At 50.4% G+C, this 22,933-nt stretch overlaps 1 protein-coding gene across 2 annotated transcripts in view; it reads left to right on the top strand.

Annotated features, from left to right (window-relative positions):
• Positions 1 to 22,933, top strand: part of LOC148149685 (SPRY domain-containing protein 3-like) — a 1,210,740-nt gene that overhangs the window by 797,272 nt on the left and 390,535 nt on the right. For both annotated transcript variants that reach the window (XM_087988635.1, XM_087988636.1), the window contains exon 7: positions 15,403 to 15,552. In XM_087988635.1, the coding sequence (XP_087844761.1) occupies positions 15,403 to 15,552 (150 nt within the window). The remainder of the gene's footprint in view (positions 1 to 15,402; positions 15,553 to 22,933) is intronic.

Here is a 22,933-nt window from a genome sequence, read left to right as displayed (position 1 = left end):
AGGATTTCGGGCCTTATTAATAGTGGATTAGATTTCAAACAAACAAAGCAGTTACACAAAACCCTTTATAAATCACCACTGAGGCCCCAGCTGGAGGATTGTGTTCAGTTCTGGGCCCCACACTTTCGGAAGATTAATGAAGGCTTTTAACAGATTTAAAGAAAAGGAGGAATTATTCTATTGCTCGGGCAGTGTGCACACAGAGTGATGATGGACTGTAGGAAAACTCTATCAATGAGCTGGCACAGGCCCAGTGGGCAGAATGGTAGCATTTTAGCTTTCGGTGAGTTATGTATGAGGATATCTAATTCCCTCTGTGCACCAGAGGGAACTTAACAGCTTCTTACCCCTGACAGAATCTCCTGCTTTCCCAGAACCTCACAGGTTTTTCACAGTACACTCGTTGCCCAAGGCATTTGTCTCCATTTCTCCAGGTGATGGGGAGCCGTTCTGCCCTGGGTGAGAATACCAGGTCATTCTGGAGACTGCACCTCCCATCCCCAAAACACAACATCCCCTATTTTCACGGGAGTGTGGATGAGGGCAGTCCATGCGTTCTCCGAGAACAGAGGCAGCTTCACATGCAAATGATCAGTGGCGTCCACTCGGTTAGTTTAGGTTTTGGTAGCTGAGGGGTATGCAGGTTTATGGGAGACATGTCCTGAGCGTGTTGTTGGGTAAGCAGATGCTCCTTTGGAGAGGCAACATGCTCTATTCCCAGGGCACATTTAGGGGAGATAAGGAGCTCGACGCCAGGGGAAGTTGGAACTGTTAAAAGTAGGCATGAATATGCGTAAAATGTGCATCAGTTCATTACTGGAAAAGCACAGCAGGTCAGGCAGCACCCGAGGAGCAGGAGAATCGACGTTTCGAGCATAATTAAAGAGCTTATGCCCGAAACGTAGATTTCCTGCTCCTCGGATGCTGCCTGACCTGCTGTGCTTTTCCAGCACCACACTCTCAACTCTGATCCCCAGCGTCTGCAGTCCTCACCTTCCATCAGTTCCTTACTGTCAAGCTGATTGGAACTGCCAGAGGACCTGTCAAAGTCAACTACTAAAAATGTCAGAAGCAATTTTTAAGAGGAATTGTCAAAATTGTCGTAAGGACCTGTCAAAAACACCTGTCAAAGCAGCTGCTAAGGCATTTAAAAAGTCTTACCCTTTAAATCTTTCAAAGTAACTTGTCCAGAGTGTCTTGTAAAGATGCGTTAGCTGAGACATTCATTTAGAATTTCATTGAGTGGACACACCGTGGACTTTCCCGAAAGTGGAGATGATCTGGTTGCACCATGTTACCTTTTGTAAAGGAGACAACCTGCTCCAACTGGAATAGCTGAGGCTGCAGGGTTGCCCAGGAGGTCAGCTGACCCAGTTTGTAAGTGTACTAAAATTACTGGATTTACGGTCACAACTTCAGAAATATCTTGCTCAGGAACAAGATCCATGGTCCTCTCTCTCTCTCTCTCTCTCTCTCTAAAAAATCCTCTTGTTAAAATCTGAGAGTTGAAAACCAACTGGAAGACCCCATCACGACAAGTGGATGGTTCTTAAAGGGATGTTTTCATTGCTGCTTCACAAGAATTATTAAAAATTATGGAAGCTACCGTCTCTATCTCCAGGTGAAAAGACCCAGCCTGAACCAGGAAGAAATCCCAGTGCTGACTGGTTGCATTTCTCTGCAAACCAACACTTTTGACAATCTGCATAATTCGTTTTTTCCTGAATGTAACTGTCCCTTGTGAACAGTACTTTTACGATAACACAGTCAAATTTTAGGGGTTTTTTCTGGTGTTGGAGTGTGTGTGTGTGTGTGTGTAGGAGTGTGTGAGTGTGCATGTGTGTGTGCACGCGTGTGTGTGCATGTAGGAGTGTGTGTGTGCATGTAGGAGTGTGTCTGTGTGTGCAGGAGCGTGTGTGTGTGTCTGCGTGTGTCTGCGTGTGTGTGTGTGTGCGTGTAGGAGTGTGTGTATGTGTGTACGTGTGTCTGTGTGTGTGTAGGAGTGTCTGTGTATGTGTGTGTGTGTATGTGTGTGTGTGTCTGTGTGTGTGTGCGCGTGTGTGTGTAGGAGTGTGTGTGTGTCTGTGTGTGCGCGTGTGCATGTGTGTGTAGGAGCGTGTGTATGTGTGCATGTGTGTCTGTGTGTGTGTAGGAATGTCTGTGTATGTGTGTGCATCTGTGTGTGTATGCATGCGTGTGTAGGAGTGTGTGTGTGTGCATGTGTGTATGTGTGCGTGTAGGTGTGTGTGTGTGTCTGTGTCTCTGTGTGTAGGAGTGTGTGTCTGTGTCTGTGTGAGTAGGAGTGTGTGTGTGCGTCTGTGTGTGTAGGAGTGTCTGTGTGTGTCTGTGTGCATGTGTGTGTGTCTGTGTGTGTAGGAATGTGTGCATGTGTGTCTGTGTGTGTGTAGGAGTGTCTGTGTACGTGTGTGCATCTGTGTGTGTAGGAGTGTGTGTGTGTGCATGTGTGTATGTGTGCGTGTAGGAGTGTGTGCATGTGTGTCTGTGTATGTGTAGGAGTGTGTGTGTGTCTGTGTGTGTAGCAGTGTCTGTGTGTGTCTGTGTGTGTGTCTGTGTGTCTGTGTGTGTAGGAATGTGTGTGTGTGCATGTGTGTCTGTGTGTGTGTAGGAGTGTGTGCATGTGTGTCTGTGTGTGTGTAGGAGTGTGTGTGCATGTGTGTCTGTGTGTCTGTATCTGTGTGTGTAGGAGTGTGTGTGTGTCTGTGTGTGTAGCAGTGTCTGTGTGTGTCTGTCTGTGTGTCTGTGTGTGTAGGAATGTGTCTGTGTCTGTGTCTGTGAGTGTATCTGTTTTCAAGAAGGTAATAAAAATATTTTGGATTAGTGGTGCTGGAAGAGCACAGCAATTCAGGCAGCATCCAAGGAGCAGCGAAATCAATGTTTCGGGCAAAAGCCCCCTCTCGCTTTATTCCTGATGAAGGGCTTTTGCCCGAAACGTCGATTTCGAAGCTCCTCGGATGCTGCCTGAATTGCTGTGATCTTCCAGCACCACTGATCCAGAATCTGGTTTCCAGCATCTGCAGTCATTGTTTTTACCTAATAAAAATATTTGTATAGTTTAAACCTTTTGTTCATTGTATTTTTCTTTGAGAACATTTTGCTCGCAATAAACTAGTTCCTTATTTGTCACTAAGGGGCTCAGTCTGACAAGGATCTAATACTGTTCAGTTTGAGATCAAACATTGGAAATATCCCACCTCTTTTTAAATTCAAACTTTTTGCTGTGACCAGTGGAACAGGAAACAAGGAAAGGAAGTAGCTTACTCCTGCTTGCTTAGTTATAAAATGTCCTAAAAAACTTTGTTTGCTATTTCACTCTGTCTGTTGATATAAGCCTGATGGTTTCTAGGAGATAACGAGGACTTGTGAGAAGGGCACCATGATAATTATAGGTGATTTGAACATACCAGTTGATGGGATTAATCAACTTGGCAAGCGTAGCCTCAAAGAAAGATCCAGAGAGTAAATGAGGGAGCAACATGCCATGGAAACCAACTGGAGAACTGACTACTTTAGATTTGGTTTGGAGATGCCAGTGTGGGACTGGGGGGGGGGGGGGGGGGGGACAAAGTTAAAAATCACACAACACCAGGTTATAGTCCAACAGGTTTAATTGGAAGCACTAGCTTTCGGAGCGCTGCCCCTTCATCACATGGAGATATTATACTCCACAACCACCTGATGAAGGAGCATCGCTCCGAAAGCTAGTGTTTCCAAATAAACCTGTTGGACTATAACCTGGTGTTGTGTGATTTTTAACTTTGTACTCTCGATTTGGGATTATGTATCGAGGAAGGATTGTGAAGTTAAGGATCCTCTTGAAAGCAACAACCGCAATATGCTGGAGTTTCAAACTCGGATCAAAAGAGTAAAGACAGGGAGCCTTTTGTGTTGGGCAAAGATGGTTAAACAGGCCTGAGGAAGGAATCAGTCCGAGTGGACTGGGCAAAGATATTAAAAGGCAGGACAGTTGAAGAACAGGGGAAATGCTGAGGGAGATACCAAATACCTCTCAGTTAAAGTATATTCCTGAGCAGAGGAGGAATTGTAAAAAGGTGAAAACTGATGTTTGATTAACAAGGGGTCAAGGATAACATAAAGACAAAAATGAGGACATATACTCCAAACCTTAGTGGAACTCTGGAGGACTGGGAGAACTTTAAACCTCAGCAACGGATTATTAAAACAAAAGGATATAAGATGAACTACGAAAGGAAACTAGCAAAATAAAACATAAGCACTGATACCAAAAGCTTCTGTGAGTATATAAACAGGAAGAGAACAGTGAAAGGGGTGAGGAAATAGTGGGAAACTCCGAATCAGCAGATCCACTAACGTCAACATTGTCTCTGTTTTCAGATAGTAATTTCTTCCCAAAAACTGCAGTTACTACAGAGGAACTTGGTGAATGTATTATAACTAGGGAGGAGGCATTAAGTAAATAATGAGATTATAGGTAGCTATGTCCCTGGGGCCGGTTGGGGCCACGGGTATTAAAGGAGGTGGCAGAGGAAATAGTGAATGTGTTATTTAAGATTGTCCAAAGATGGCCAAGATGGCAGCAGAGTATAACGCTCCAGCCAGAGCGCATCTGCTTCTACCCAGGCATGGTGACCTCCTGGTTTGGTGTCCTCAGCCCAGTGTGTGGGGTCATCGGCCCAGTGTGTGGGGTCCTCAGCCCAGTGTGTGGTGTCCTCAGCCCAGTATGTGGGGTCCTCAGCCCAGAGTGTGGTGTCCTCAGCTCAGTGTGTGGGGTCATCCGCCCAGTGTGTGGGGTCATCGGCCCAGTGTGTGGGGTCCTCAGCCCAGTGTGTGGGGTCATCCACCCAGTGTGTGGGGTCATCGACCCAGTGTGTGGGGTCCTCAGCCCAGTGTGTGGGGTCATCGACCCAGTGTGTGGGGTCCTCAGCCCAGTGTGTGGGGTCATCGGCCCAGTGTGTGGGGTCCTCGGCCCAGTGTGTGGGGTCATCGGCCCAGTGTGTGGGGTCATCCGCCCAGTGTGTGGGGTCATCGGCCCAGTGTGTGGGGTCCTCATCCCAGTGTGTGGGGTCATCCGCCCAGTGTGTGGGGTCCTCAGCCCAGTGTGTGGGGTCCTCAGCCCAGTGTGTGGGGTCCTCAGCCCAGAGTGTGGTGTCCTCAGCTCAGTGTGTGGGGTCATCCGCCCAGTGTGTGGGGTCATCGGCCCATTGTGTGGGGTCATCGGCCCAGTGTGTGGAGTCCTCAGCCCAGTGTGTGGGGCATCGGCCCAGTGTGTGGGGTCCTCAGCCCAGTGTGTGGGGTCATCCGCCCAGTGTGTGGGGTCATCGACCCAGTGTGTGGGGTCCTCAGCCCAGTGTGTGGGGTCATCGACCCAGTGTGTGGGGTCCTCAGCCCAGTGTGTGGGGTCCTCGGCCCAGTGTGTGGGGTCATCGACCCAGTGTGTGGGGCCATCGGCCCAGTGTGTGGGGTCCTCGGCCCAGTGTGTGGGGTCATCCGCCCAGTGTGTGGGGTCATCCGCCCAGTGTGTGGGGTCATCGGCCCAGTGTGTGGGGTCCTCATCCCAGTGTGTGGGGTCATCCGCCCAGTGTGTGGGGTCCTCAGCCCAGTGTGTGGGGTCCTCAGCCCAGTGTGTGGGGTCATCCGCCCAGTGTGTGGGGTCATCCGCCCAGTGTGTGGGGTCAACCGCCCAGTGTGTGGGGTCCTCAGCCCAGAGTGTGGGGTCCTCAGCTCAGTGTGTGGGGTCCTCAGCCCAGTGTGTGGTGTCCTCAGCCCAGTGTGTGGGGTCCTCAGCCCAGAGTGTGGTGTCCTCAGCTCAGTGTGTGGGGTCCTCAGCCCAGTGTTTGGTGTCCTCAGCCCAGTGTGTGGGGTCCTCAGCCCAGTGTGTGGGGTCCTTAGCCCAGTGTGTGGGGTCATCCGCCCAGTGTGTGGGGTCATCCGCCCAGTGTGTGGGGTCCTCAGCCCAGAGTGGGTGTCACTGGCCCAGAGTGTGGGAAGGGATTGGATGCTAATGTGTCACCCTTATTCAAAAAAGGAGCTAGGCAAAAGGTGAGAAACTCTCGAGCAGTTAGTTTATCCTGGAGAGTGAGGAGGTTGATGAAGTCAATCATAAAGCAGGAGATGCCTGAACACTTGGGAAAACAAAGCTGAATTATACAGTGCCAGGGCAAGTCAGGCTTGACAAACCTGGTGGAGTTCTTTGAGGATGTAACCAGTAAGGTGGGTAATGGGGATTGAATTGAATTGAATTTATTGTCACGTGTACCGAGGCACAGTGAAAAACACAGGTACGGGTGAATGTTAAGAGGTTGTGAGGCCATTCAGTATTTTGGTGGATCCAGTGGATTTAGAGTCATAGAGATGTACAGCTTGGAAACAGACCCTTCGGTCCAACCCGTCCATGCCGGCCAGATATCCCAACCCAATCTCGTCCCACCTGCCAGCATCTGGCCCATATCTCTCCAATTCCTATTCATATACCCATCCAGATGCCTTTTAACTGCTATAATTGTACCAGCCTCCACTACTTTCTCTGGCAGCTTATTCCATATATGTACCACTGACTGAGTGAAAAAGTTGCCCCTTAGGTCTCTTTTATATCTTTCCCCTCTCATCCTAAACCTATGCCCTCTAGTTCCCCCAACCCATGATATATCTAAACTTACAAAAGGTATTTGACAAGGTGTTGCATAAAAGGCTGATCTAGCAGGTTAGATCCCAGGGAGTTAAGGGTAGAGGATTGGCTTGGATTGAGGATTGGTGACTGAGGGAAAGCAGAGGGTCCAGTTACAGGGATCCTGCTCTGGATGGTGACCTGTAACTGATGGGATGTCACAGGGTTTGGAACTCAGGCCTTAACTACCTCCAATCTCAATAACTGATCTGCAAACTGGGACAGAGGGTAACATAGTAATCTTTATGAATGATACTGAAATAGGTGGGAAAGCAGGTTGTAATGAGGAGATACAGAGTTCACAGATGGATATTGATCAGCTGGAAGCGTGTTTAGGTTGATTAATACATTGGTTCTCCCAGGCTGGCTGTGACTCACTCCTGTTTCTGTCCAACTGTTCATCCGGCCTCATTGGGCTCTATCCCCACCCATCGTTCACTCCCCACCTCCTCCCACCACCCTATCATTTGCATAAAAAAACAATTTGTAACAAGCTCCCATCAGTTCTGAGGAAAGGTCAATTGTCCTGAAATGTTAACTCTGATTTCTCTCCACAGATGATGAGTTTTTCCAGCAATTTCTGCTTTTGTTTCTGACAACTGAAATGCTTGTTATACGAAATTGTGCAGTTGAATGAAAGCTGGTTAAGTGTCTTTCTGGAGGTGAAAGTGTTTAAAAGCAGTAATATTTTTTAAATGAAAGAGTAAAGCCTGCAATAGACAAATAAATGTATTGAATGTCGTAATTATTTCATCGCTGCTTGAGTCCTGAGGTTTACCCAGTGTGAATCCTGGGGGAGTGGGTGTGAAGGTGAAGGGTAGGGGTGTGAAGGTGGGAGTTGGTAATATGTCAGTCAAGGGGTTATGGAGAACCAGGCAGGAAGGGTGGGTAGAGGGGCATCAGTTGGTGTGAATAGTAAGAGGAACCATGGGGCGTGGGTAGAGATACAGGGTTTACCATCGAGAGCCTGGGGACAATGGATCTCCTCAATGCCTCAAGATGGCGGCAGTCAGACACTCCATTCAGAGCTCCTCTGCTCGCCAGTCCCTTTTCCTTTCTCTTTCTTTATTTTCTCCTCTCCCTAGAAACCCCCCTGCCCCAACCAACAATGATTGACTGCCTTGCCCTGCCTGCAGAGTGGGGTCAAGGGAATGGGTCATGGCTAGAGCCCAGGTGGGAGTGGAGTGTGTGGGCTGAGTCCTGCGGTGGAACAGAGAGTGGAGGTAATGTGGCCTTGTCCCCTGGGGCCCCTGCAGGCATGGACTGGAGATTCAGTGCTCATGGTCATTTATTACAACATTGGACTTTTCCACTGTTTCATGCTAATCTAAAATCTTTTTTACATTGTAACAAGGCTTGTTTTTTACTCAGTAAGGGTTGTACCTAGGCACTTGTACCTAAGATGGCACCATTAAAGGTAGCCATTGCTAAAACCTTTCACTGTATTCCTAATACTCCTGTACTGAAGTACATGTGGCAATAAAGGATATTCTAATTCTAAACCTAATATTCTAATTCTGATTCTAATTCTATTCAATGTTGAGGACTCCCAAGACGACTCCCTCCTGATTGTATCCCACTGTGCCACCCCCTCTGCTGGGTCTGTCCTGCTGTTGGGACAGGACATATCCAGGAATGGTGATGTTGAGGTCTGGGATATTGTCTGTAAGGTAGAATTCTGTGTGTATGACTATATCAGGCTGTTGCTGGATGAGTCAGTGAGTCAGCTCTCCCAATGTTGGCGCTAGCCCCCAGATGTTAGTGAGGACACTGCAGGCTCAGACAGGCTCCCAGATGTTAGTGAGGACACTGCAGGCTCAGACAGGCCCCCAGATGTTAGTGAGGACACTGCAGGCTCAGACAGGCCCCCAGATGTTAGTGAGGACACTGCAGGGTCAGACAGGCCCCCAGATGTTAGTGAGGACACTGCAGGGTCAGACAGGCTCCCAGATGTTAGTGGGGACACTGCAGGCTCAGACAGGCCCCCAGATGTTAGTGAGGACACTGCAGGGTCAGACAGGCTCCCAGATGTTAGTGAGGACACTGCAGGGTCAGACAGACCCCCTGATGTTAGTGAGGACACTGCAGGGTCAGGCAGGCCCCCAGATGTTAGTGAGGACACTGCAGGCTCAGACAGGCCCCCAGATGTTAGTGAGGACACTGCAGGGTCAGACAGGCCCCCAGATGTTAGTGAGGACACTGCAGGCTCAGACAGGCCCCCAGATGTTAGTGAGGACACTGCAGGCTCAGACAGGCCCCCAGATGTTAGTGAGGACACTGCAGGGTCAGACAGGCCCCCAGATGTTAGTGAGGACACTGCAGGGTCAGGCAGGCCCCCAGATGTTAGTGAGGACACTGCAGGGTCAGACAGGCCCCCAGATGTTAGTGAGGACACTGCAGGGTCAGACAGGCCCCCAGATGTTAGTGAGGGCACTGCAGGCTCAGACAGGCCCCCAGATGTTAGTGAGGACACTGCAGGCTCAGACAGGCCCCCAGATGTTAGTGAGGACACTGCAGGGTCAGACAGGCCCCCAGATGTTAGTGAGGACACTGCAGGGTCAGACAGGCCCCCAGATGTTAGTGAGGACACTGCAGGGTCAGACAGGCCCCCAGATGTTAGTGAGGACACTGCAGGCTCAGACAGGTCCCCAGATGTTAGTGAGGACACTGCAGGGTCAGACAGGCCCCCAGATGTTAGTGAGGACACTGCAGGCTCAGACAGGCTCCCAGATGTTAGTGAGGACACTGCAGGGTCAGACAGGTCCCCAGATGTTAGTGAGGACACTGCAGGGTCAGACAGGCCCCCAGATGTTAGTGAGGACACTGCAGGGTCAGACAGGCCCCCAGATGTTAGTGAGGACACTGCAGGGTCAGACAGGCCCCCAGATGTTAGTGAGGACACTGCAGGGTCAGACAGGCCCCCAGATGTTAGTGAGGACACTGCAGGGTCAGACAGGCCCCCAGATGTTAGTGAGGACACTGCAGGCTCAGACAGGTCCCCAGATGTTAGTGAGGACACTGCAGGGTCAGACAGGCCCCCAGATGTTAGTGAGGACACTGCAGGCTCAGACAGGCTCCCAGATGTTAGTGAGGACACTGCAGGCTCAGACAGGTCCCCAGATGTTAGTGAGGACACTGCAGGCTCAGACAGGTCCCCAGATGTTAGTGAGGACACTGCAGGGTCAGACAGGCCCCCAGATGTTAGTGAGGACACTGCAGGCTCAGACAGGTCCCCAGATGTTAGTGAGGACACTGCAGGCTCAGACAGGCTCCCAGATGTTAGTGAGGACACTGCAGGCTCAGACAGGTCCCCAGATGTTAGTGAGGACACTGCAGGGTCAGACAGGCCCCCAGATGTTAGTGAGGACACTGCAGGCTCATACAGGTCCCCAGATGTTAGTGAGGACACTGCAGGGTCAGACAGGCCCCCAGATGTTAGTGAGGACACTGCAGGCTCAGACAGGCTCCCAGATGTTAGTGAGGACACTGCAGGCTCAGACAGGCTCCCAGATGTTAGTGAGGACACTGCAGGGTCAGACAGGCCAATTAACCTTCTTCAGCTCATTGTCAGTAAGGTCAAGGTTTTGGCAGGGGACCATGTGACCATGTGCTGCTGACTGGAGTGGGGACAGACCAAGGGCATCATGGGAATGCAGCCATGGTTCCACCATCAGCTGCAAGGGCCCTATAAGAGGGAGTAGGGGTAGGAGGTACACCCTGCCATTGGTACCTGGGTGTCACTGGTTGTCTCAAGGTCTTGGAGAATGGTGACTCTGGCATCATGAAAACATACGAGAGACGTTTCAGACATCACTGTGACTGGAGCTGATTATATCCAAGACACCAGTTGGCACTGGGAGCCTAATTCTCCGCTACTAGGTCTATGAAGAGCCACACCTTCAGCAGCAAAGGCCTGGGCAGGAGAAGGGCACAAGGAGGCCAGTGATGAGGGGGCAGGAAGGGCACACCTCCTCAGCTGCGTGCAGTGCCAAAGACTGAGCTACTTAGTCACATCAGACAAGCAGCACCACAGGAAATCGCACACACCCAAAGGATTGTCCCTGAGTTGTAGACGCTGATCAGCTCACACCTCTCCCGGTAGCTGTCAGATTTGTTGTGCTGTTTAAAACCTTTGCCACTCGCTCTTTCTAAGAATTAGCTGAGGACCTGAGGTGTTGGATTGTGAGCAGCAACACATTTGATCACCATGACGTCCTTATCCACCCTCATACAGACAGGGCCCTGACAGTGCAGAGGCCTGTGTGTCTGCCACTAAATTCCCCTCAGCACAACAGGGCACCATCCTGTAGCTACCAAAGTGCCAAATGACTGGCCAGTGAGATTCGTCAACTAACTCAACCAATCAGCTGCCACAGCTGCTGTGGGTAACTGGTTTGTGACAACAACAAGAGCAGCATGCGTACACGGATTTGCTGCTACCTCTATTCATGTCTTTCCCCTTCAGAAACCACACAGCTCTCCATTCCAGGCCCAAGCACTGTCGGTCAATTCTGAGGGACAAGGGGCTGTAGACTTGGCTCCTTCTCCACTCTGTGACCCGGGAGTGATGGCTGTGATTGTAGCACGGCCAGCCATTGGTTCAGACCGTTCAGCATCTGAAGCTGATTTGTGTTGCCTGGCCCAGTCTGACCCAGCTCTGCCGGACAGTCCTTTTAGCATTTTTGCGTTCTGGTGTGCTGTCCAGATCAGGTGCTTCAGTGCGTGAGGGACTTTGACGAGGGCGAGGCCTGGAATATTCCAGGATGTGGAGACGTCGGTGTTGGATCGGGGTGTGCAAAGTTAAAAATCACACAACACCAGGTTATAGTCCAACAGGTTTATTTGGAAGCACTGGCTTTCGGAGCGTGAGTCCAAGAGGACAACCACCTGATGAAGGAGCAGCGCTCGGAAAGCTAGTGCTTCTAATTAAACCTGTTGGGCTATAACCTGGCGTTGTGGGATTTTTAACTTGGAATATTCCAGGATGTGCAAGAGGAAGGAAGGTGCTCGGATTACCCAGAGAGGCGGAAGGGTTTGCTGTGAGAATGGAGGATCTTCTGGAGAATCATCACCGTCTGATGCAGGCACATACCAGCCGTGCTATACAAACGGAGGATGTGATTCCCTGGGAGTCACTCGCAGCTGCCTGTTGGAACATTTCAGTTGAAGACTCTGTCTTGAATCGATCCATTCTCATTGCCTGAGTTCCTCCTGTGGGGCCAGCAAGGACTGCCAGTACATACAAATGTCGCGAGATTACATCGACACGTGCTGCACCATCTGCAATTTCTGCGTCTCGATTTGATCTCTGCCTCTCTGCCTGTCTGTCTATTTCCTGCATCTCCTCTTTCAACAACAGCCTCAGCAATGGCTACCCTGGCGTCTTTTTAATCTGTCCCACTTTCCACCTCCATCCTGTACTCACAAACTGGACATCCAACCTGCTTCAGTCAAGAGGAGACAAATGCAGACTGCAGATGCTGGAGATCAGAGTTGAGAGTGTTGAGATACTGGAAAAGCACAGCAGGTCAGGCAGCATCCGAGGGGCAGGAGAATCGACGTTTCGGACACAAACCCTTCATCAGGACTGTCCTCATCCAAGTAATACACTACCTCCACAACACTCACAAGCCGTGACTTCTCACTTCCACTTGGCCCAGAGGTAGCAGAGAGATTGATGAAGGCAGTGTGGGAGATATTGTCTACATGGACTTCAGCAAAGTATTCGACAAAGGTCTGCAGGGTAGACTGGTTACCAGGTCTAGTTCACATGGGATCGAGGAGAGCTAGCCAATTGAATATAAAATTGACTTGAAGGTAGAAGACTGAGGGTGGTGGTGGAGGGATTTTTTCAGACTGGAGGCCTGTGACCTGTGGAGTGCCACAAGGATCGGTGCTGGGTCCACTGCTTTTCATCATTTACATAAATGATTTGGATGCGAGCATAAGAGATACAGTTAGTAAATTTGCAGATGGCACCAAAATTGGAGGTGTAGTGGACAGCGAAGAGGGTTACCTCAGATTACAACAGGATCTGGACCAATTGGGCCAATGGGCTCAGAAGTGGCAGATGGAGTTTAATTTAGATAAATGTGAGGTGCTGCATTTTGGAACAGCAAATCTTAGCAGGACTTATACACTTAATGGTAAGGTCCTAGGGAGTGCTGCTGAACAAAGAGATCTTGGAGTGCAGGTTCATAGCTCCTTGAAAGTGGAGTCGCAGGTAGATAGGATAGTGAAGAAGGCATTTGGTATGCTTTCCTTTATTGGTCAGCGTATTGAGTACTGGAGTTGGGAGGTCATGTTGTGGCTGTACAGGACATTGGTTAGGCCACTGTTGGAATATTGGGTGCAATTCTGGTCTCCTTCCTATCGGAAGAATGTATTGAAACTTGAAAGGGTTCAGAGAAGATTTACAAGGATGTTGCCAGGGTTGGAGGGTCTGAGCTACAGGGAGAGGCTGAACAGGCTGGGGCTGTTTTCCCTGGAGCGTCAGAGGTGAGGGGTGACCTTACAGAGGTTCATATAATCATGAGGGGCATGGATAGGGTAAATAGGTCTTTTCCCTGGGGTGGGGGAGTCCTCACTGTCTCCTCTTGGCTGAGGCAGGTTAGACATTGTACCAGCCTTCAAACATCCAGTTTGTGAGTACAGGATGGAGGTGAAATGTGGGACAGATTGTAAAGACACCAGGGGAAAGATATAAAAAAGACCTTAGGGGCACCTCACACAGAGGGTGGAACGTGTATGGAATGAGCTGCCAGAGGAAGTGGTGGAGGCTGGTACAATGACAACATTTAAAAGGCATCTGGATGGGTATATGAATAGGAAGGGTTTGGAGGGATATGGGCCAAGTGTTGGCAAATGGGACTAGTTCAGATTGGGATATCTGGTTGGCATGGACGAGTTGGACCGAAGGGTCTGTTTCCGTGCTGTCCATCTCTACGACTCTATGAGGGGGCTGTTTCTGCCATTGTCTTTTCCGGAGCCTAGGTCCTGGGTGGTCCGTCTGGTTTCATTCCTTTGAGACTTTGTAACGATTGACGCAACTGAGTGAATCCGAACCATTGCAGAGTCAACTGCATTGCTGTAGGCCAGCCCAGTTAAAAAGCGTGGATTTCCTTCCCAGAAACATATTGGTTTTCAGTGACATTTGACAGTGGTGGCTAATATTCAGCCATTTCTTAATGCCAGATTGATTCCTGGGATGGGATTTGAACCCATTGTCCCTGAGACTATTGTCACTACCATGCCACCACTGAGGTCTTTCCCTCGGGGAAACGTAGCAAAGAGATTCTTGGGGTTACTTGTTGAGATTCGAGCTGAGACATCTAAAGAGTGGACACAAATTGAATGGATCTCTGAGTGAGCATGAGGGACAGCGCAGTTAGATAATGCTGGGGTATATGGAAGGTAGCGATCAGTTGCAGCTAATCAGCGAGGGAGTACCCAGGATCCGAAGGACCGAGTCACGGATCCTGGTGACATCGGCAAGAAGGTGAATCAGAAAGAAATGTTCCTCAATGACCAGGGGCTTGGAATGGAGCCTCACAGTTTCTGTATGAGGGATTTGGAAATTGGAAATGTCACAAAAAAATCAAGCTCAGTGCCTTTCCCTCTGGATTAAGTTCAGAGGAGGCAATTAAAGATACATATGGAAAGATAGTTTCACACTGGTGCTGAGTTGAGGATAATGAGGACTAATTCTTAAATAAACACTAGGAGGTAGAGACAAGGAACTTGCAGAAATGTGTGGACACAGTGAATGGAGTTGGGAATATTCACTGACTCTTGGATTATCTAAAGCAATGAGGGGTGGGGGAAGGGAGGGGAGGGGGAATGAGGGGGTGTGAGGGGGAGGGAGGGGTGTGAGGGAAGGGAGGGGAGTTTAGGGGAGGGAGGGAGGGGAGGGGAATGAGGGAGAGTGCGGGAGGGAGAGGAGTGAGGGGAGGGGTTGTGAGGGAGGGGAGTGAGGGGGAGGGGGGTAGTGAGGGAGAGCGAGGAGGAAGAAGGGGAGTGTGGGGGGAAGGAGGCAGAGTGTTGGGGTTAGAGGGGGAGGGAGGGGGAGTGAAGACAAGGGAGGAGGGGGAGGGGGAGTTGGAGAGAGGGGGAGTGAGTGAGTGTGTGGGGAGAGTGAGGTGAGAGTGAGGGGGGATAAGGGAGGAGTGAGAGTGGAGGGAGTGAGAGTGAGGGGGAGTGAGAGAGAATGAGGGAGAGTGAGGGAGAGTTAGATGTAATTGAGGGATGGTGAGGGGAGGGTGAGGGAGAGTGAAGGGGGAGTAGGGGAGAGTGAGGAACCAGATAACCCTGTGGGAGATCACGTTTTAATTGTTGATGGAGATTAAACCTCTGGCTCAGGTATTTCTCTCTTTCAGTTTGTGTGTTTTAACTCTCAGTGAGAACAAGTCAATAATACTGACTCTCTGTCTGTGTGTGTGTGTGTCTCTCTATCTGTGTGTATGTGTGTGTCCAAATCATGTCTGTGTGTGTGTGTGTGTGTGTGTCTTTCTGTGTGTCTGTGTTTGTGTGTGTGTCTCTCACTGTGCCTGTGTGTCTGTCTGTCTGTGTTTGTGTGTGTGTGTCTGTGTTTGTGTGTGTGTGCATGTGCACATCTTTCTGTGTGTCCGTTTGTGTGTGTGTGTGTCTCTCTCTCTGTGCCTGTGTGTATGTGTGTGTGTCTGTCTGTGTGTATGTATGTGTCTATCTGTGTGTGTGTGTGTCTCTCCCTCTCTCTCTAGGTGCTTGAGTATGCTGGCAAAGGGAAAAGTATTATGGATGTGGGACTTGCACAGGCGAAGTTGCCCCTGAGCACCAGGAGCCACTACTTTGAGGTGGAGATTGTGAATCCAGGTGCCAAGTGCTACATTGCAGTGGGAGTAGCGAGAAAGGTAGGTGGAAATGACATTGACATTATGTTCATTAAACCTCTCCCTGTTTATCTCAATCTGTGCTCCATAGTCAGTGACTGTCAGCACAGATCAGAGAGTGAACCGCACGGGGTTAACGTGCTGGAAACCAAGCTCTGCTTTCCTTGGACTCTTCACAGAAGTTGGAGATTTCAAAAATTAAGTAGAATTTATAATTTACTTGACTTTCAGACCCAGGCTGATGGAAAGTACAGACCACATTTTTAGTTCTTTATGAGAATCACTATTTATTACAGGTAAATAGACTCCCTACAAGTAGACAATTATGAAGCACCAGTATATAATTCCACTAGTTACAACTCTAATCCCCTTATAAACTGACACACACTCACATACACACAAACACGCACACGTGCACACACACGCACACACACAGACACACACACTCATGCATGCACACACAGACACACACGTACACACAAACGTACAAACACGCACACACACAAACATGCACACATACACACACTCACACACACACGCAAAACAATGCATGCACACACACAAACACGCACACAGACACACACACATGCACAAACATGCACGCACTCACAGACACACACACACAAGCACAGACACACACACATACATGCACGCACGCGCACAGACAGGGAGAAAAACAGCAGGGTTTTGAGCAGAGGAAAAGTCTAAAAAAGCAACTGAGTGGGTTTCTGTTCACAGAATCCATTGAGGTGATTCTTATCCTGATCTCTGTCTTCCTTCTCCAGATGCTTCCACTAGGGTTTGGAGGAGACCCAGGGTAGCGGGTTCACATGTATAAGTGACATCTGACTTATTTATTCAAAGACATGGCTTACAGCAGCTGCTGAAGGGAAAATAAACTGGTGTCCTGCAGGTGTCAAATGTTTTAATTCTGCAGAGAACTCTTGAGCTTGTAGATATCTGATGACTGAAAGGGGTGGCACGGTGGCTCAGTAGTTAGCACTGCTGCCTCACAGTGCCAGGGACTCAGATTCGATTTCACCCTTAGGTGACTGACTGTGTGGAGTTTGCACGTTCTCCCCGTGTCTGCGTGGGTTTCCTCCGGGTACTCCGGTATCCTCCCACAGTCCAAAGATGTGCAGGTTAGGGTGGATTTGCCATGCTAAATTATCCATAGTGTTCAGGGATGTGTAGGTCAGATGCATTAATCAAGGGTAAATATAGGGTAGGGAAATGTGTCTGGGGGGGTAACTCTTCGGAGGGTCGGTATGGACTTGTTGGGCTGAAGGACCTGTTCCCACACTGTAGGGATTCTATTATTCTCTCCATGTTGGTAACAGCCACAGGCTGTCCAGCTCCCTGGGAGCCAATCGTATCATTGTTGCTAACGCATTGACTAATCAGCCTCTTGCTAAATTGCCTTTTGTACACACCTCTCGCTCCAGCTCAACTGCAAATTATCTGCCACTGCTTGAATCAGCAGCTGTATAACCATCACTTACAATGATGGGCAGAGAAATTGCTTTTACAAAGTGTCCAATCCTTCAATAATCCTTGGTTTTTAAACCAGCCCATTTCCCTGTTCCAGTCCACAATCAGGAATAGAAATGTATGATCCAACTCTGATACATTGGAAAATCTGATAGTTTCATGCAACAATCAATGATCATTTCATGGGTATCTTTCAATTCCAGATTCTTGAATTGAATTTAAACTCCAGCCATTGCTAAGGTGAGCTCTGAGCTTCGGGATGACTAGTTCATTGATATTGGCAGAATACCACCAACCCCCTCTCAATAGGAGTACATATGTACGCTCTGAACATGTCATATACCAGTTGGTGTTAGGAGTAGGAGGAAAGAAATTGGAGAACACAGGAACATGGCAATGTTGCCATGGTAGCAAGGTCAGCCAAGTGGACCTCATAGAATGAGTTCCCTGATTGGGGCTGTTACCTGGTCCAATCAGGGAGCCCTGGCTGACAGATATAACCAGGAGGGTCAGAGGTTCTGCTCACTCTGAGCTGGAACAGGGTCAAGGACTCTCCCCCTGTAAATAAAGGGGGACCTGGTGACAGGATACTGGCCCCTGGGGAGTTACTTCAAGGAACATTTGGATTCAGAGTGGGAGGAGGCCATTCAGCCCTTTGAGCCCGTTCTGCCATCTAACATGATCATAGCTGATCTTTCCCTGGTCCCAGCTCCACTCTCCCACCCACAGCCCATTATCTCGTGTTCCATCAGAAACTTATTGATTCCTTTCTTGAATCTGTTCCTGATTCTGCCTCCCCTGCCCTCTGGGACCGTGAGTTCCACAGATTCCCGACCCTCTGAGAGAAACTGGTTCTCCCCGTCTCTGTTTGAACCTCCCTCCTCCCATTCTATTTCTGTGATCTCTTGTTGGAGACTGTCCTACAAGGAGGAACATCTATTTAACCTCCACCTTTAGCGTTTTATATCCCTCAATCAGCTCCCCCTTATTCTTCTGAACCCCAGTGAGTACAAGCCCAAGTTATCCACCCGCTCCCTGTGTGACAGCCCTTTCATCCCTGGGATCAAGCCGGTGACCCTCCTCCAAACTGCCTCCAGTGCCATCACATCCTTCCTCACGTAAGGAGAACAAACCTGACAGTCCCCTCGGTGTGGGCTCACCAACATCTGATATAATTGTAATCACACTCCTTTACTTTTATAATCTCCCCCTTTTACAGTAAATGCCATGACTCCATTTGCTTGTCTTATTATACACTGCCCCTGCATACCCACTTTCTGAGATTCATGCACAAGGACACCCCGATCCCTCTGCACGGACACTCACTGAATCTGCTTCCCATTTCAATAATAATTTGCCCTTCTGTTTTTCCGGCCAAAATGGATAACCTCACACTTATCCACATTAACTCCATCTGCCAGATGGGAAGTAACATTCAATTGCACCAGTCAGCAATATTTGAAGAGGCTTCCATTTTGCCTCCCATAGTGTGTTCTGTGAATTCTTTTTTCCAGAACTTTCCAGTTATTTGCTGAAGACACAGGTGAGCTATCCTCTGGGTTTGGTTAATTCACTGCTCAGAGACACAGAAAGAGAGAGACACAGAGAGAGAGAGAGAAAACAACAGAGAGGGGGAGAGAGAGAGAAACACAGAGAGACAGACAGACAGTGAAAGACAGAGAGCGACAGAGGGTGGGGAGAAAGAGAGAGAGAGACAGAGAGAGAGAGAAAGAGATAGAAACACAGGGACAGAGAGAGAACTAGCCTTTCTCTGGTGCAGTCTGGAGATATCTCTGTCTGTATTGGTCACACGCCTTACATCCAGCTGCTCAATAGCCAATCAGAGAGTTGTTGCCATGCTGATGACTCATAGTCTGCACATTTGGTCCTGATTGCACAAACCAATCAGCATTCTGTCTCCGGGCAGACCTGCATGTGCTCACATCACTCATTCCACATCCCCACCCCCCTCCCCCCAACTGAGCTGAACAAAGCAGCAGAGTAAATACAACACACAATGAGCTCCAGGGTCATTCGCTTTTAAAACTATAGCAGCCCCCTACCAATCGAAGTAAAGAAAATAAAAACATTGAACGGTGGCACAGTGGTTAGCACTGCTGCCTCACAGCGCCAGAGACCCGGGTTCAATTCCCGCCTCAGGCGATTGACTGTGTGGAGTTTGCACGTTCTCCCCGTGTCTGCGTGGGTTTCCTCCGGGTGCTCCGGTTTCCTCCCACAGTCCAAAGATGTGCAGGTCAGGTGAATTGGCCACGCTAAATTGCCCGTAGTGTTAGGTGCATTAGCCAAGGGAAATGGGTCTGGGTGGGTTACTTTTCGGAGGGTCGGTGTGGACTGGTTGGGCCGAAGGGCCTGTTTCCACACTGTAGGGAATCTAATCTTATCTAAACCCTCCCAGGACAAGGACAGCACGGGGTTAAATACAGAGTAAAGCTCCCTCTGCACTGTCTCTATCAAACACTCCCAGGACAGAGACAGCATGGGGTTAGATACAGAGTAAAGTTCCCTCTACACTATCCCCATCAAACACTCACAGCACAGGGACAGCACAGGGTTAGATACAGAGTAAATCTCCCTCTACACTGTCCCCCATCAAACACTCCCAGGACAGAGACAGCACGGGGTTAGATACAGAGTAAAGCTCCCTCTACACTGTCCCCATCAAACACTCCCAGGACAGGGACAGCACGGTGTTAGATACAGAGTAAAACTCCCTCTGCACTGTCTCAATGAAATGTGAACAGTGTGAGGTTCCCAGTGCAGTGTACAGACTGTGAGAACTGTGTGAAAGGGCCATGATCAGGTGAAAGTGCCTGCTGCCTCTCAGGAGCTGAGTTTAGTTTCTCGCTGAGATGGTGTTTGGTTCTGTGATGGAGTTGCTGTTCCCACAGGAGAGGGTGCAGACTCCCTGAACCCGGTGTGCAGTGGGACTGCACTCAGGCACTGTGTCGGGTTGCTGGCTGGGAGTGGGGACAGATAATGATTTCAGGTGAAGGACAGGGGATATGTTGGTGAGCTGGCTGCAGTGACAGGGAGGTGCTGCCTGATAGTGCCGCTTTGTGTCCTGGGCTCTGTATGCCGTGTATTTCTGTTCTGCACAGTGGGGCTTTTCTTGTGGGCCGTGTGTAGTTTCTGAGTGGCTCTGAAATCTTCCACCAACTGCTGGTATCTGAGAGCTATGTTTGCACAGCTGCCCAATCTGAGGCTCAACAATGGATCAAAGATGACACAGGCTCGAGTACAGGGGCCAGCTCGGCACAACACACAGTGATTACATTGGAGCAGCCAGACTCTCCTTATTCCTAATTAAAACCGTATTCACAAATGGGCACAGACTCATTCCCTCTCTCTCCCCCTCTCTCTCTCTGTCTATCTCTGTCACACAAAGATTCTAACACTCTCTCCCTTCTCTCAATCTCTTTCCTCCCACTCTGCGGTTCTTTCTCTCTCTCTCTCTCTCTCCTTCCCTCCAAATCCTGCCCACACCGACACAGAGCAGATCAGAAATAAACCGAGCGAGATTCCACCCTCACGCCCTGAACTGTGTGTGTGGGGGAGATGTGTGGTGGGGGGTGGGGGGGTGGGAAGGCAGTTGCCCTGGCTTTGACCTGACTCAGATCTAGGCACAGTGTGGGGGAGGGCTGAGAGACAGGGGCCAGAACATTGTTCACAAACAGCTCCAGTTTCGGATTTTGGTGCTTGCTTTCCCAAGGATTCTGGTTGCAAATGCCAAGGTGGGAATGTGGTCCCCGTTCCCTCACAGGGCGGGTCAAGAGATGAATAGAGAGTCAGTCACATTCGCCTGGGCCTGGGCACAAACAGACAAAATGACTTGCATTGATGTAGCGCCACTGACAACTTCAGCACATCGCAGAATGCTGCAGAACACACGCGCCTGAAATGAGTTGTAGTTGCAAGTAGGAAATGGGCGAGGTAATTTATGCACAGCAAGATCCCATGAGCTACAATGTGATACTGATGAGGGGATTGGTTCCTGTGATGTTAATGTTGGGATAAAAAGTATGCAAGAAGCTTCACTGATCTCCTTGCCCGACTTCAAACTGATCCCACACGATGTTTCATGAACTCCTGGAAAAGCAGGTGGGACCTCAACTCAAATTTCAGTCAAAAAGCAGCATTTCCCACAGTGCTGCACTCCCTCAGCACTGACCCTCTGACAGTGTGGCACTCCCTCAGTACTGACCCTCTGACAGTGCGGCACTCCCTCAGTACTGATCCTCTGACAGTGCGGCACTCCCTCAGTACTGACCCTCTGACAGTGCGGCACTCCCTCAGTACTGACCCTCTGACAGTGCAGCACTCCCTCAGCACTGACCCTCTGACAGTGCGGCACTCCCTCAGTACTGACCCTCTGACAGTGCGGCACTCCCTCAGTACTGACCCTCTGACAGTGCGGCACTCCCTCAGTACTGACCCTCTGACAGTGCGGCACTCCCTCAGTACTGACCCTCTGACAGTGCGGCACTCCCTCAGTACTGACCCTCTGACAGTGCGGCACTCCCTCAGTACTGACCCTCTGACAGTGTGGCACTCCCTCAGCACTGACCCGCTGACAGTGCGGTACTCCCTCAGTACTGACCCTCTGACAGTGTGGCACTCCCTCAGCACTGACCCTCTGACAGTGCGGCACTCCCTCAGTACTGACCCTCCGACAGTGCGGCACTCCCTCAGTACTGACCCTCCGACAGTGTGGCACTCCCTCAGCACTGACCCTCTGACATTGCGGCACTCCCTCAGTACTGACCCTCTGACAGTGTGGCACTCCCTCAGCACTGACCCTCTGACAGTGCGGCACTCCCTCAGCACTGACCCTCTGACAGTGTGGCACTCCCTCAGCACTGACCCTCAGACAGTGCGGCACTCCCTCAGTACTGAACCTCTGACAGTGCGGCACTCCCTCAGCACTGACTCTCTGACAGTGCGGCACTCCCTCAGCACTGACCCTCTGACAGTGCGGCACTCCCTCAGTACTGACCCTCTGACAGTGTGGCACTCCCTCAGTACTGACCCTCTGACAGTGCGGCACTCCCTCAGTACTGACCCTCTGACAGTGCGGCACTCCCTCAGTACTGACCCTCTGACAGTGCGGCACTCCCTCAGCACTGACCCTCTGACAGTGCGGCACTCCCTCAGTACTGACCCTCTGACAGTGCGGAACTCCCTCAGTACTGACCCTCTGACAGTGCGGCACTCCCTCAGTACTGACCCTCTGACAGTGCAGCACTCCCTCAGTACTGACCCTCCGACAGTGCGGCACTCCCTCAGGACTGACCCTCCGACAGTGTGGCACTCCCTCAGCACTGACCCTCTGACATTGCGGCACTCCCTCAGCACTGACCCTCTGACAGTGCGGCACTCCCTCAGCACTGACCCTCTGACAGTGCGGCACTCCCTCAGCACTGACCCTCTGACAGTGCGACACTCTCTCAGCACTGACCCTCTGACAGTGCGGCACTCCCTCAGTACTGACCCTCTGACAGTGCGGCACTCCCTCAGTACTGACCCTCTGACAGTGCGGCACTCCCTCAGCACTGACCCTCTGACAGTGCGGCACTCCCTCAGCACTGACCCTCTGACAGTGCGACACTCTCTCAGCACTGACCCTCTGACAGTGCGGCACTCCCTCAGTACTGACCCTCTGACAGTGCGGCACTCCCTCAGCACTGACCCTCTGACAGTGCGGCACTCCCTCAGCACTGACCCTCTGACAGTGCGGCACTCCCTCAGCACTGACCCTCCGACAGTGCGGCACTCCCTCAGCACTGACCCTCCGACAGTGCGGCACTCCCTCAGTACTGATCCTTCCACAGTGCGGCACTCCCTTAATACTGACCCTCTGACAGTGCGGCACTCCCTCAATGCTGACCCTCTG

This window comes from Chiloscyllium plagiosum, unplaced genomic scaffold (genome assembly GCF_037043375.1).
Source record: "Chiloscyllium plagiosum isolate Xiang-an unplaced genomic scaffold, Cpla_swu_hap1 HiC_scaffold_7, whole genome shotgun sequence".
Lineage (NCBI taxonomy): Eukaryota > Metazoa > Chordata > Chondrichthyes > Orectolobiformes > Hemiscylliidae > Chiloscyllium > Chiloscyllium plagiosum.
Note: the sequence above shows the minus strand (reverse complement) of the source record. Positions and strands in the feature narration are given on the sequence as shown.